The sequence below is a fragment of the Leuciscus leuciscus genome (genome assembly GCF_965113295.1).
Source record: "Leuciscus leuciscus genome assembly, chromosome: 21".
NCBI lineage: Eukaryota > Metazoa > Chordata > Actinopteri > Cypriniformes > Leuciscidae > Leuciscus > Leuciscus leuciscus.
The window spans coordinates 28,940,649-28,954,545 of NC_138745.1; the positions used below are offsets into that span (position 1 = coordinate 28,940,649).

At 37.0% G+C, this 13,897-nt stretch overlaps 2 protein-coding genes and 1 long non-coding RNA gene across 3 annotated transcripts in view; 1 reads left to right on the plus strand and 2 right to left on the minus strand.

The window, feature by feature from the left end:
- Nucleotides 1–13,897, minus strand: part of LOC309485064 — a 153,003-nt gene that overhangs the window by 29,093 nt on the left and 110,013 nt on the right. The window lies entirely within an intron of this gene.
- Nucleotides 36–3,691, minus strand: LOC309485047 (uncharacterized protein). Its single transcript, XM_082151651.1, has 4 exons — nt 3,544–3,691; nt 1,562–2,248; nt 1,091–1,220; nt 36–1,000 (listed from the first exon to the last, which is right to left on the minus strand). The coding sequence occupies exons 2-4, from the start codon at nt 2,193–2,195 to the stop codon at nt 589–591; spliced, it is 1,176 nt and encodes a 391-aa protein (XP_082007777.1). The 5' UTR covers nt 2,196–2,248; nt 3,544–3,691; the 3' UTR covers nt 36–588.
- Nucleotides 2,266–13,897, plus strand: part of LOC309485037 (neurotrypsin) — a 45,238-nt gene continuing 33,606 nt past the window's right edge. The window contains exons 1-2 of the mRNA XM_082151618.1: nt 2,266–3,181; nt 10,329–10,738. Coding sequence (XP_082007744.1) covers nt 10,679–10,738 — 60 coding nt within the window. The 5' untranslated portion in view covers nt 2,266–3,181; nt 10,329–10,678. The remainder of the gene's footprint in view (nt 3,182–10,328; nt 10,739–13,897) is intronic.

Consider the following 13,897-nt stretch of genomic DNA (forward strand, 5'->3'; position numbering starts at 1 on the left):
TTCGAAGCAATAAAAAAAAGTGATAAATATTCAAATTGCTTAAAAAAGGTAATGCTTTTAATACAAGCATATGATGAGTAATCTGCAAAACTTACCGAGTACAGGCTATAGTCGTTCACATACACGATCAGACACAAACAGAAAAAGGAAATAAATAGTCCGAAAATCAAACAATGTCCAAGAGAAGATATGTTCTTAGTCAAACTAAATTGCTCAGAGATTGTAAGATTAAGTACAACAGAATTAAAGAACATTTAAGAGATAAAATACAACATAGTGCTCAAAAAAAAAAAAAAAAAATGCTTGCATGCTACTTTAATAGCATACATTTTCTGTGTACATCTGTTTTTTTACCACAAACAACAAAACATAAGGTCGAGAGCGACACGTGATTGGTAAAATATAAATCAAAACATCTGCTGAACACCCTCTCAGACCCATTATATTTTCTTGATTGACTATAGTGAGAAAAATCGAAAATAATCAGTCTTCAGAGAAGTGTAACATTTATAAAACTAACATTTTCTATGAAATTTTTTTTGCACTCAGAATTCACAGTGTCTCTGTGTGCCTCTCAGGCACGGGGCGTTACGCAAGACCTGCATTGGTGGGGTTGAGTCCACTGGAAATGGTTTCGTATCCTACAGAGACTAGCGTTAACACGCTGCTCTCCATCTCTGTGGACTGTTGAACCTCAGGAACAACAGGATCCAGCCGCATCTGTTTTCCTTTCTTACGTCCCCTTTTGCCCTTTTCTTTAGGTTTGCCGTCTTCCGTGGCAGCTTTGGGCTTGCGGTTGCGTTTCCGAATCCTTCTCACTGGAAGTTCGGGTTTGGGGTCCGTATTCCCAGATAGGATTCGGATTTGTCGGTCGATGACGTTATCTATGATATCGAGAGCCACGTCCATCATGCCGTTACCAAGCCCATGCGTAACATTGGAGAACAAGCGGGTATTCATGGGGTCGTTAAAAATCTTCCTCATCTCCTCGAGATAGTTCCTGTTTTAACAGTAAAAAACAACCAAAATAACTTTTTGAATCAAAGCAGAAACATTTATTGTTCTTTCTGCGGGCCTACTAGTACTTTACCTTGTTTCAATGATTTTTGACCAGTGCTGCACCTGGTTTGTTTCAGGTAGCAACTGTTTAGCCATATTCTCATAATCGACATACTGCAGTGCAAAATCCTTCATGTCTTTGCAAAGGGCCGCTGTGTCACCTGAAAATAATTAAAATGCATCTATTTATGTACACTTAGTAGCCTAGTATCTATATTCATTTCATGTTGTGCATAAAAGGAATGAAGATTTGGTCATCATTTATTCACCATCATATTGTTCCAAACTTGTCTGACTTCTTATTTAATCTGCGGAACATAAAAGACGGTATTTTGATAGTTTTAGTATTTTTTTTGCCCATACAATGAAAGTCAATGGGCAAAAAAACACTAAAACTATCTTCTTTTATGTTCTGCAGAAGAAAGAAAGTCATACAGGTTTGGAACAACAGGAATTCTGAATAGGAAATTTTCATATTTTCAAGTGTATGGTCCAGACTTACCTTCAGTTAGTTTGGAAAAGGAACTGGACACTGCTGTGTTGGTGCTTGGTGACAGTCCAAAGACATTTAGGGACTCTAAGAGTGTTTTCTTACTAGCCGGACCTCGACTCACTCTTGTGTAGGCAGCCAGAGAGCGGAGAGACATCTTCTCAGGCGGTTCCAATCTCCTCTTCACCTCATCGTATTGGATCTGGTACTTGCGAGCCTTTGAGCTCTTCATGTTAGGGTCCAGCAGGGAGGCTACCTCTGCAAAAGGGACCTGCAGTGAGTTCACTGCACCATCTTGAGACGATGCGGCGCTCTGGCCTTCTGACGGACCTTGCGTTGACACATGGCCTTGGGTCTGAATATGAGCCTGTGCTTCCACGTGGCATTGCTGTGGGTTCTGCAGATGTGGAGCAGGCTTGATGTGTGACTGAGTCTGGATGTGAGTTGGCATGTGGATGTGCGACGGGACTGTGTGCGGTATAGCGTGACAGGAGACTTCTTGAGGAACCACGTGCTGTGAGATGATCTGTGCGAGGTTTGGAGGTTGCGGCTGATACATGGTTATGATGGGGTTACTGACAGAGACGTGGACGATATCGCTGTTCTGGGGAACAGCGGACATGTGCATACCTGCAGACGGATCCATCTTTTCCCTCTCACCAGCACAATGATCATCAGCTTATTAATGCAACTTTGTATCTAACAAAAAAGAAAATATTAAGAATGTGTGGTTAAATAAACCGATATATTATGTCTACTTTTCAAACAGGACAACATAAAAGTCTTAAGTAATGTGATGTGAAATAGGATATTCAATCGGACCAAATGAAGGGCAGACTTTAACTAACAGCAATCGATTTGATTGAGAAAAGTATATGAAAGATGGTGAGAGGGGTTGGAAAGTTTTTCAGAGGTGGAGCAAAGTTTCTCGTTTTTGATGAAATTTTATGTAATGCAAAAAATGTAGGAACATGTATTAGGAAAGTAAACTAAATAGTCAGTTTTCAATAAATTTGCCAATTTCATAGCCTTTTTGTTAGTATTCAGATTTTCTATATTTAGCCAAATATTTTTTTTTTAATGCCACAAGAACAAGATGTTTACATTTTTAATTTTTATAAAAGTTACATAAATGTCAATGCTTTTACATGTTTTAAGTTTGTTCCAAAGGTTTATGTATAAAAACATTTTTTAATCAAATGTAAGAAATTTGATTTGCAAAGAGCCCAATTCTTCTTATGTGTATCAATTTATTAATGTGAATTAATTCGTAATTATTTTTATGTTAATATGGGTTTCTAAATCCTTCCAAATCTTGTAAATAGTAAACGAATGCAGAATTGTTTCTTTTTCCAGTCCACAAATTCAATATTTTCTTTAATTTGATGCAAAATTTGTTTTGCATTTTCCATGCTTTGTCCCTCCCTACTCAATAACTCTTGCTGCAAAAAAGAGAGACCGAACAAATATAATTTCTCATGACCTTACGGTTACATTGATGGTTTAAAATATACAGGTGAGAAGTCTGAGAACATGACCCACATTACTTTTTTTTTTTCTTTTTTTTTTTGACAGCGTCACCTCTGCGCGAGACGGCTGAACTTTGAAGCGCGTGCTTGTGAGCGCGCGGCGGTATGTCTTTTCCACACACTCTTGAGTATTGAACATTAAAACTAACCGGTAAATAAAACTGGGCTGCAACACATGCATTTGATAAAGCATGAGTATGTGATTTAATGTAGCGTTTACTTCACATAAAGAGAAAGCTTATACACATAAAGCCTGCATAAGTCAGTGTTGACTTTGAGAGGAATGATAATCTACTTGTTTTGATCAACAGTAGGACAGGCCAAAGCCACCATCATGTTTGAAACTTGATATTCCACCGTATTCATGTTCTCAAAAGCGTCCAAACCACCGTTTTATTCGGACTGTTCTGGTTACGAACGCTAACCTTGAATCAGACACAAGTTACCGACAGCATTCTTACTTACCGCTCAATGGTTAGAGTCGTATTTAAACCTTACTGATCCTAGAACAGTCCATGGCGAACCGCTCGAAGATCTCCTTCTTCACCGATCCTATTTCGGCGGGTTGCAAATCAGCAGACGGGGCACAGGCGCCATAGCTGCCAAAGGTCGTACGCTCATTGGCCAATGTTCCTGTCAATCATGTTCTCTGGAAGCGCTTATTCGTGGAGACCTCTGTAAGTCATGTTACGTCAGAGAAAAGAGGCGGAATATCCGGAGCTTAGAATGGTAGGACCACAGTCTAATGGGTAGGACGTGAACAATGCTTCCAGGTGTCTCCCTGTTTGTCACATAATGTTTTTGACAAAAGCAAGCAGTGCATTTGAATTGGTGTAAATTTAATATACAGAAGTGATGAAATACGATCAAGTCAAGGATACTTTTCATTAAACAGTAAAAAACATTAAATGAGTTGCCATGTTTAAATAATAGGTCGCTTCTTTGCACTGCTGTGTATCGATCACAGCTTGGTTTTCTTAAATGTAATAGGAACTTTACCAAAGAAACTCATTCTTGGTCACTGTATATGTTATTTTGTATACAGTTCACTACTTCTTTTCTGCATTAGATGGCAGTATTTCTTCTCAAATGGCTTTATTTCACCATCTCTAATGATCTCATTAGATGCTGCCCATCCCAAAGCTGCAATGTTTATTTGCTTTTTCAGCTAGTTGGACAATTAGTCTTAAGTGCTAATTATTAAAGCCAAACCCATTATCTTGATAATCTTGCTAGTGGAAGAGAGATTTAGGAGACTGGGGAGCTATTAATGAGAGTATTTGTTTAGAGATGTTTCCATGGGAAGAGAGGCGATGTCTCTCCATTTTCTGTTGTTGCCTCCTGACACAAAGAATTCATGTATCTGCCCATTATCAATTGGTCACAAATGAAGTGTCAGCACAGGAGGCGCAAGGGGACCAGAGATGGAGAGACGGATGTAATATGTGCTGGAAAAGCACAAATATCTCCTCCTTCAGCAACCTCTGCATCAGGCGTGTCAGGTCAGATTGACATATAAATCAAAGGTCTGCCAGGACTCATTACTTTTGGCCTTTTTATATGCCCCGGCTATAAATCATGCACGTTTACATGCATCAAATGAAATACTTTGTATGCATTTTTGAAGCTGATGTTTTAGCTTATTTTAGAGGAGGGGTTTGTTATTTTTCTTTGATCAGCAGACAAAAGCCCTCTGTGGTGATCTTGTGAGTGGATGCAAAAAGATTTTGAATACGCTGCGAAAATGAATGCAATTGAATAGTCATTTGTAATGTTTGTTGCCTATCTATCTATCTATCTATCTATCTATCTATCTATCTATCTATCTATCTATCTATCTATCTATCTATCTATCTATCTATCTATCTATCTATCTATCTATCTATCTAATCATATTTAGCTGGTTATTTGCCTTAATGAAGCAAATCAGTTTCATTCTCATTCTAAACTTCTTTATTGTGAAACAAGATTGATGCTTGGTACATTAGTAATGTGGTTAAGATCCTCCATTAACAGAAGAACAACCCTTCTCGCATCTTCGACAGCATGTGCCACTTCAAACGCTATCTTACAACAGCATCCAGAGTGCCTGCGGCAGCCAATGCTAAACGTTCTGCTGTTCTCCCGCTGCCAAACTCTAGGGAAGGATACAGATAGAGGAAGCAAGGATGTCTAAGTATTTTAGCATTCAACTATAAATATTTAACTGAATAAGGAAGTCTATATCATGTTGGGAATTTGAAATGAAATTCAGAAATGTAGAACACACAAGGTTTGCATTCTCTTTTTGTGTGAGTATGACAGTTAAATTAACATGCTAAATGTGATGATAAACATAACAGACAGATTGACTATACAGATTATGTAAAAAAAAAAAAAAAAAAATTCCAAACCATGATGCTAGAGAACTGGTGCATAACATAATAGTTCAGACATGTCTGATTAAGCCAAATTGTTGATACAAATATCTAATATCTAGCGCTGTCTCTCACCTACTCGTGGTGTGTGATTTGTCCCTTGAACTCATTGGCTGTAATAACTGCTAGTCTTTAAAGGAAAGTTTTGTTGTCATTTACTCAACAAGTAACACTTTAATTAATAATGAGCAGCACGTTTCGTTTGTTACATTATTTATCAAACCTTTGTCAACGTTAACCCCGTATAGCCTGACATAATAGCCTGATTTTTTTTTTTTTTTTTTTTTTTTTTTGCAGTTTATTGAACCTTTAGAGAAAATCTAAAATAAAGTTTGCATATGTCTTGTTTGTTGAGAATCCTATTTGATACACCAGGCTTTTATGGCTCATATAGTTTGACAGGAATATGGAGTTAATACTCGAGGAGAAAAAAAAAAACACCTCAATTTTATTCATTGGCCCTAACTAAGGAATGCAATTTTGCTGATATTTACATGGCCAAAAAGTGCAATGAAATTCTGATAGCTTGTAATGTAAAATTGACAAGATATTTATAATAGTATAGTAGAATAGTTCTCACTCTTTATTTCCAAATAATGTTATATTCAGACTATATTTAAAGGCTGAGTTTTATGATCAAACCTTTGTAATTTGTATTGTGTGGAACAAATTAATGTAATGCAATGCAATGATGATTTGGGACGTACTACAAATAGAGGTTCCCCAATATCCTGATGTATCAGGTTTAATACTCGCATTTAAAAAAAAAAAAAACTTTTGATTTTCCATCTTGTAATACTACTAAAAATATAACATCTTACATTTACTTTATAAAAAATAGTAAACAACCCAAGGTGAATATTTTTTCAATTATACACAATTATACTAAAAGCCTTTATACTTGCTAAAACCAATCAGACAAAATCAATCATGACCAAAGTTTTAATTATGCTAATAAGTTATAGGCCTATAGAAGCATGATAAGATTTATAGTGTTAATAAAATATAAGTGCTCAGTGTTTATTCAGGTTAGCTTAAGTCCTATGTTAATGTTGAAATGAACATTAACTGAAATTAATACATGCTTTAGAATATTTTTCATTGTTAGTTCATGTTAACTAATGTAACATTAACATATGGAATCTTATTGTAAAGTGTTACCACTCAACCTGATGTTGCTCCAAACTAATATTACTTTCTTCTGTGGAATATTAAAGGAAATGTTCAGCAAAATATTAATGCTGCTCTTTACTTTACAATGAAAGTGGATGGTGACCATAGGCTGTCAAGCTTCAAAAATGACAAATAAGGCTCAATTATGTAAATATACAGTAAGTGCATGACTTGGAATAAAGTGCTTGAGTCATATATACCTCTTTTATGTAGATTTATTTTGGAGCATTACAGCCGCCTGTCACAGATTTCTCCATTCGTCTTCCATGGAAGAAGCAATACACAACATAAAGGTCAACAAATATTCATATTTGTGTGAACTATTACTTTAATATCTGTTAACAGTATATGCAGAAGAAAAAAAAGAGAGGGTTATTTCATTCTTCTTTCTCATCTGTTTCCATACCAACTGAATGTGGATTGGCTGCTGTAGAGGCGGTTAATGGAACTGAGAGATGATGCCTCTGGGTAAAGAAGTTATGATAGACAGACAGAACCCTCAAATCTGTGAAGGGGATGTGGATTTTTGTGTGGCTGTGTAAAAAAGGAAAGACTTTACAAAGCACTATGACTCACTGGTGTATTTGTTGCCAATATAAAACATGGGCCAAAAAAAAGGGCCATGGCGGAAATGTAGTCTAGTAGTCTTTTAATGGTCATAACCATTTGAATCACAAGTCAATTAGCAAGAATTGCACAAATATTGTAGATAAAGATACTTGGCACAGAATAGCCTTCCCCTTTGTTTACCGTGTGGGTAAACTTGCAGGCAGCTTTTTACAGGAAGAAGAGTCAGAGTTGTTCCACTCAATGGTAATGGCTTCAAACATTTAGTTGAAAAATGTCTCCCAGTTAGTTTGAGTTTAATGTGAGACCAAATATTAAAATCTGGATTCTGACCAGGACAAAATATGACCCTGATGGACTTGTTCTCAAGCTACTTCTTGGCTGTCTTTGCAATTTGGGCATGAGCAGTGTCTCTTTGAAAAATTACATCTGATCATTCCTCTTTAGATAACAGCTTTTCAATTGTGGGAAGCAAAGCCATTCTGCAATATTCTCTTCTACTCCAAACCATTAAATAACTTCACAGTGAAGTAGCTCACCAATACCAGCAGCTAAAAGGGTTTTCCCACACAATGACTCTTCCTCAATGGACGCTTCACTGTGGTATAGAGATGCATTTATTATTATATTTATTACCAGATTTTCGAAGACATCACTCTGGAGCATCACCATGCAGCTCGTGTTTTGCCCAGTAGTGTACTTTCTATGCTATCTCTTTTAAAATTGTCCTTTTAAATGTCATTTCTATACAATGCCACTTTCAGGTTATTACTTTCTCTGTCTACCCCCCGCCCCCCTCCCCCATCATGACCCAATTTTTTCAGAGAGCACAAAGACAATTGTCTCTTAAAAATCCTTAAATATGCTGTGAGTGTTGGATGTACTGCTGGCAGTTTAACCATTGTGTTGCCATGACAACACCGCATCCATCAAAGTGGTGCACCAGTAAAATTCTTGTTTCACCCATTACAACCACAGATCATCATGTAGCAGGTGTCTCTGCGGCACAGAGATACAACATGACTGTAAAACATGTCAGTGCCAATGATCAGGTCATGAGTGTGGCGGGAGAAAGGGAGGATTGAGAGGGTAATGTATGCGTGCTTGTGTGGGTGCGAAGACTCCGTGGGTGACTTTGCATGCCAGTATCAGAAGGTCACTCATGCTGGGCTTCCCAGCTGTATAGCTTTATTATTATGAGCAAACATGAATCAACTAAATCTATTATGCTCTGCTCTATTTGTTTTTATAGAGAGTAATTGAACTCATGCTATCCCATAAATGCTATAGAGTGCATGGCTGTTTCATCTAATATATTGCATCAATGCATTTCATAAATATTCTTGGACTTTTATGGTTTCCATGGAATAATAGTTTTTCTTGGTTTCCATGTGAAATAATGCTTAGATGTAACTTTCTAAATTGTTCCGTTTTCTGGAAATATCCATAAACTTTTTTCGACTAATGGGTGCATTAATCCCGATTAGCCTATTTGTGAGGAAAATATTCTGTTCTTCCCATCCGAAACCCACACAAAGAAATAATTGCCTTAATTTTTCTCCCCTCTAAATCTTAGCTGCAGTTTATAATGTTCACTCTGCTGATTTTTATTCAAAATCCCTCCAGGTCTTTTTCTTTTTGAAGATTCAGACCTCATAGTCACCTCTCTACTGTTGCATGCAAAACAAACATTTGTTGAGAGAAATCACTTTGTTTATGCACATTTAGAGGGTAAACGTACAACAATGCAAAATAATCTCTTAATAAAGCAAATTGGCTGGAGGTTATTAATTAAAGAATAATTTTATTCAGTTTAACTTTATTTATATAGCACTTTTAGCAATAGAGATTGTTTTAAAGTGGTTAGACAAGTTTTAGGACTAAAACCCCCATCAGTGGGACACAAACTCTTTGCATAAAAACTCTAATTCTCTTCTGGTCAGCATGGTGAATAAAAATTTTTGTCAGTCATCCTGTTTACCTGAAGGAGTAGTTATTTAAAGATGCTGTAACTTAAGTGTTATTTTAACACAAAAAATGTCCCTAGTACCTGATAGGTCCTATGCGTTATGAGAAATCACACTTCTCTCTGTGACATCCTTAGGCTCTGTGAACAGCAAACCGAGTAAAATGACACATCTTATAGGCTTTTTATAAGTTTAAATTTAAGTTGTCATTCTCTCTAAAAAGTTTAACATCCAGCTTTGCTCTCATTGGAACATGACAGGGAGATGACGGCTGCGTCCGAAATCGCATACTCTCTTGAGTAGGTACTTATTTTGAATAAGTAATTACTTCATACGCACGCTAAAAAATGTATGTTCTATATAGTATGAGTGTGCGTAGTATGAAAGTAATCTGGACATAGGCCTACTACTTTCGCCATGTTGTCAGTATCACATAACCAACCAGCGTCAGTTGCATTGCTTCACTGCCATTCATAAATCCTCTCCCATGGCCTCATGGGACAGTAAAGTGTCCATCATATGCACACTTCAGAATCTCACCAGAAGAAGGTCATCGGGGTGCTTTTTGCCTACACTTTTATGAGTACGATGAATTCGGACATACTTTTGTTTTGTCGCATACTGTTTTTCGTCTACTATATAGTAGTTAATGCGATTTCAGACGCATGCCTTTGAGAGAAGTACCAATTCGTTTGAATCGGATCTTTTCAATGAATCAGTTGATCCGATTCACAAAATCGATCTGCATGATTCGCTCACAACTCAGACTGACTCGGTTCTAAAGTTCAACTCACTCAACATTGTATAAAAATCAATAATGACTTATTTCCTATTCCTCACAACACTGTTGTGTGGCACCAGAGTTAGGCCTAATAACCACCGTTTTGAGTTTTACACATTGTGAACTAGGCCTACTTCATAATTTATTTTCTAGGTCTATACCTATTTTGTAGAAGAATTGAATAGCATAGCCTAACTAAACAAAATGTATTTATTTATTTATAGCTGTAGGCTATATTTAACACAGAGTTATGAGCAGTATTTTAATTGTTCATTTAGGCACATATCTCACAAATTGCTTTCACTTGTTATTTGTTAATTATCATTATTATGATTGTGTTGCCAGGTTTGCACTAAGGCAGCAGTGACGCCCAGTTTGTTGGCTGCTGGTTCATCAGTGCGGCGCGCGCGTGGTGCGTGAGCGCTTGGAGACGTAGGGCTGCGCGTGGGTCGCTACGAGGGGTGTGTGCGTCTGTGACACTAGGCTACTCCACAACACCGATTAGACATCACGTATCAACCTACGGCGGGGCACGGAGCATCGCATCACTCACCGTGGAAACCAACGCTCTTAAACGGCATCCGCGCAGTTGTGCCATTCAGACCGTTTGAACAGCGCTCATTCGCGAGTACACCCTGCTCCGGAGGTGGCTTCTAACACCGTACAATGACACTGACCCACAGCCGCAGATAGGGATGGGTCCAAGAGTGTGGAGGATGCTCGCGCTGCTCGGGGTGTTTGCAGTCTTTCTGGAGGTAAGATGCGCCTTTAGGGCTGTTCAGTAATATAGCTTGGGACAAAAGCCTAAATAGCTTTATTCCATTTGCTAAGACAATGTTTGCTTTTTGCGTGTTCTTATCTGTATTGAGCCGGTAACATTAATGCAGCATGATTTCAAAGTGTACCTTTTTTGGTCAAATCTAGTTCAGCATTTAATATTTGTCATTGTGCAATAAAGCACTCACATGCTGTTTAATGGATTCAAGCAAAGCCACCTTTCTCTAATAGAGGATCTGACATGCTTTAGGGAGGAAATATCGCTGAAACGATACACCGTATACATGGAGAATAATTAGACGTTTTAATTCAGTTATAATTTTTGTTTTTTGTTTTCTTTATTAAATGCATAAAGACCAGTGCTTGCAAATCACAATGATTCCGTGAATTTTTTTAATAAAAAAACAGCACATTGACCCACATTCTTCTGTAAGACTAATGAGTTTGATGAGTGTGCTAGAACAAAAATGATTGACCGACACACGTAATGGTTTCATTACATTTAATTTCAAGAATTCAGTATAAAAATTGTTTGAAAAGAATGGCCGATTTTTTTTTAGCTGTAGAGCAATATCTACACATAGGAGTCTCAAAACTCAGCTCAGCACAGAAGACAAAGAAACATCCAGTTGTGAAAGATTAGACAGAATGCTTTGAACAATACTTTTTATTTTATTAAATTTTTTTATTAACATCTGCAAAACCATTCCTAAATGCCTTGTGTTTCTTTTTTCATTTTTTTTTTTCAGCATAAGAAAGAAATAGGCATCAGTGTTATTCAACAGCTAGATAATTGTTCCTTCATCTCAGTTCACATTCACTACAGAGCTGGACTATCTTAACATCTGTTTGGGCGGTGAAACAACAGCACTATGGGAAGGAATTAATGAGTAATATGACTGCCGTGCTCCATTAGAGACTTTATGCTCCTCTTGATTATGAAAATTTTACAGCACCAACGAATCAGTTGAAAGGCTTTGCTCCTGAGATGGTGTAATACACCGGATTGATTAGGCCTATATATATCTGCATGCATTTTAAAATGTGCATCTGCAATTAGACAGCTGAGATACAGAGCAGCAGCACACTGGATCAGTGCTATATGCTAGACATCAAGGTTGTTGTGTGCCTTCCTCTGTTTGCAGCTGTCGGTAAGACACACCTGGTCATATGTTCACACATCTGTGTTATACTCCATTACCACATTCTGTTCCTTGTATAAGTGTAATTTGAGATCGAAAAAACCTAGATGCTGCTTAAATCAAGGGCTTTTTGATGTGTGTTTTGCTATTTCAGGGAAAGGAACATAATCAAGGCCAGTGTCAGTCTGGCCTCAGTTGCTGCTGTGGAATGAGAATGACAGATGCAATTATGGCCGTAACTGACCGGAGTGTGATGATATGAGCATAAATATTAGGGTGCATAACTGGAGCTTGTTATCTATAATGCAATTATCCCCGCTGGTGGTGCTAAACCCCCAGATCAGTTTATTGGTCGTAAATTAATGAAGTAAATCAATACCATGTTTTCATCTACAGTCGTGTTAAAATGACTGTGCAGTGCAGCATAGAAGCAAAAGGGTTTCAAAGGAATGGTTTCTTTCGAAAAAGATTTTTTAAATTTATTATTTACTCACCCTCATGTCTTTCTAAACCTGAATGGAACACACAAGTTTAACAGAATGACTGTTCTGCTCTCTTCCATGCAACTAAAGGGCTTTCGAGCTCAAAAAAGCATCATAAAAGTGGTCCATGACTCATGCTGTTTATTCTATGTAAGACTTCTGAAGCCATTTTATAGCTTTGTGTGAGAACTGGACAGGAATTTAAGTCACTGAAAATCTTGCATTGAGATTATTGCTTGGGAACCATCATTTATTGTCATTATGTATAAAAAAGGCAGCTTGGACTTTCTGCTATAAATAACTCCTTTTGTGTACTCGGATAAAAGAAAATCATACTGGTTTTGAAAGACATGAGGGTGAGTAAATGATGACAGAATTGTTATTTTTAGGTGAACGATTCCTTTATATATTTTTTATGAAGGACTGGTACACATAAAAGAGATGTTTACTTGAAATATTCTTAAGGGTCAGTGATGAATGCTAGGTCAAATTTAGGATTACAAGCTGCATGGTTTCTGGTCCTCAGTGGGAAATCAGTCGGGAGAACAGAGCCCAATTGGTTCTGGAAAACTCATCCCTTTATAGCTGTTTTCCTGCTTCACTGAAATCTCTCATTGCATTTCAAGTCACAGAAGCAGCTTTAGTTCCTTCTTGCTGCCACAATGATGCTCTATCAGCAATCCTCAGATTTCTAGGGTGTACTCAACCTTGACAGCTGCCCAAATTTGAGATGAATGGTTTGAAAACCCAGTGCCAGATTTGATCACTGCAGTTTGGTGTTCAACTGAATATTGAGGAGTTAATGTAAATCAGGACAATTAAAGCATATTGTTGCAGAGTCATCTTAAGTCTTCGTGAAACTGTTAGTAGAAGGGCTAGGCAATTAAGTATTTACCATATATTCACAATAAATAATGTTAAAATAATATTGTGAAGATTTTAATGTGCTTTTTTTTTTTTTTTTTTTTTGGTTTTAAAGAGTGTATCATCAGACTCTAGTTTCATGATTCTTCTTTGTCTCATGACTCATGATGAGAGTAGATGTTTTAATAGCATTTCTGATTTGTATTAGCTTGAGTCGGTATGTTCGATTCATTTCCATGAACCCAGTAAAAATCCTGTTGTTATTCATTCATTCAAAATGCATTAATTTGCACCATATGGTGGCATTTTTTTTTTTAAATGATCAAATAATTTAAAGGAAATGTACATGTTGCTGTTTATCACATATTTAATAAAAATATAAATGAACATTATCAAATATCAGTTTTGCGTTTAGTGAAAAACATGCTAAGATTATTTTCGTATTAAAACCACTTATATATAGTGTGGAAGGGCCATTTTTTGCATTTACCCAGTATTCTCTTCCATTGTAAGACAGCTGTTACCTTTAAAGATTAAGATGATAACTCATCTCCTAATTGCTCTTCAGTCGCAGTGCAGAACGAGAAAACGCAGAAATAAAATGTCAGTTAAAATATTAACAGATATTATCTTCGTTCCTTGTCAGGAG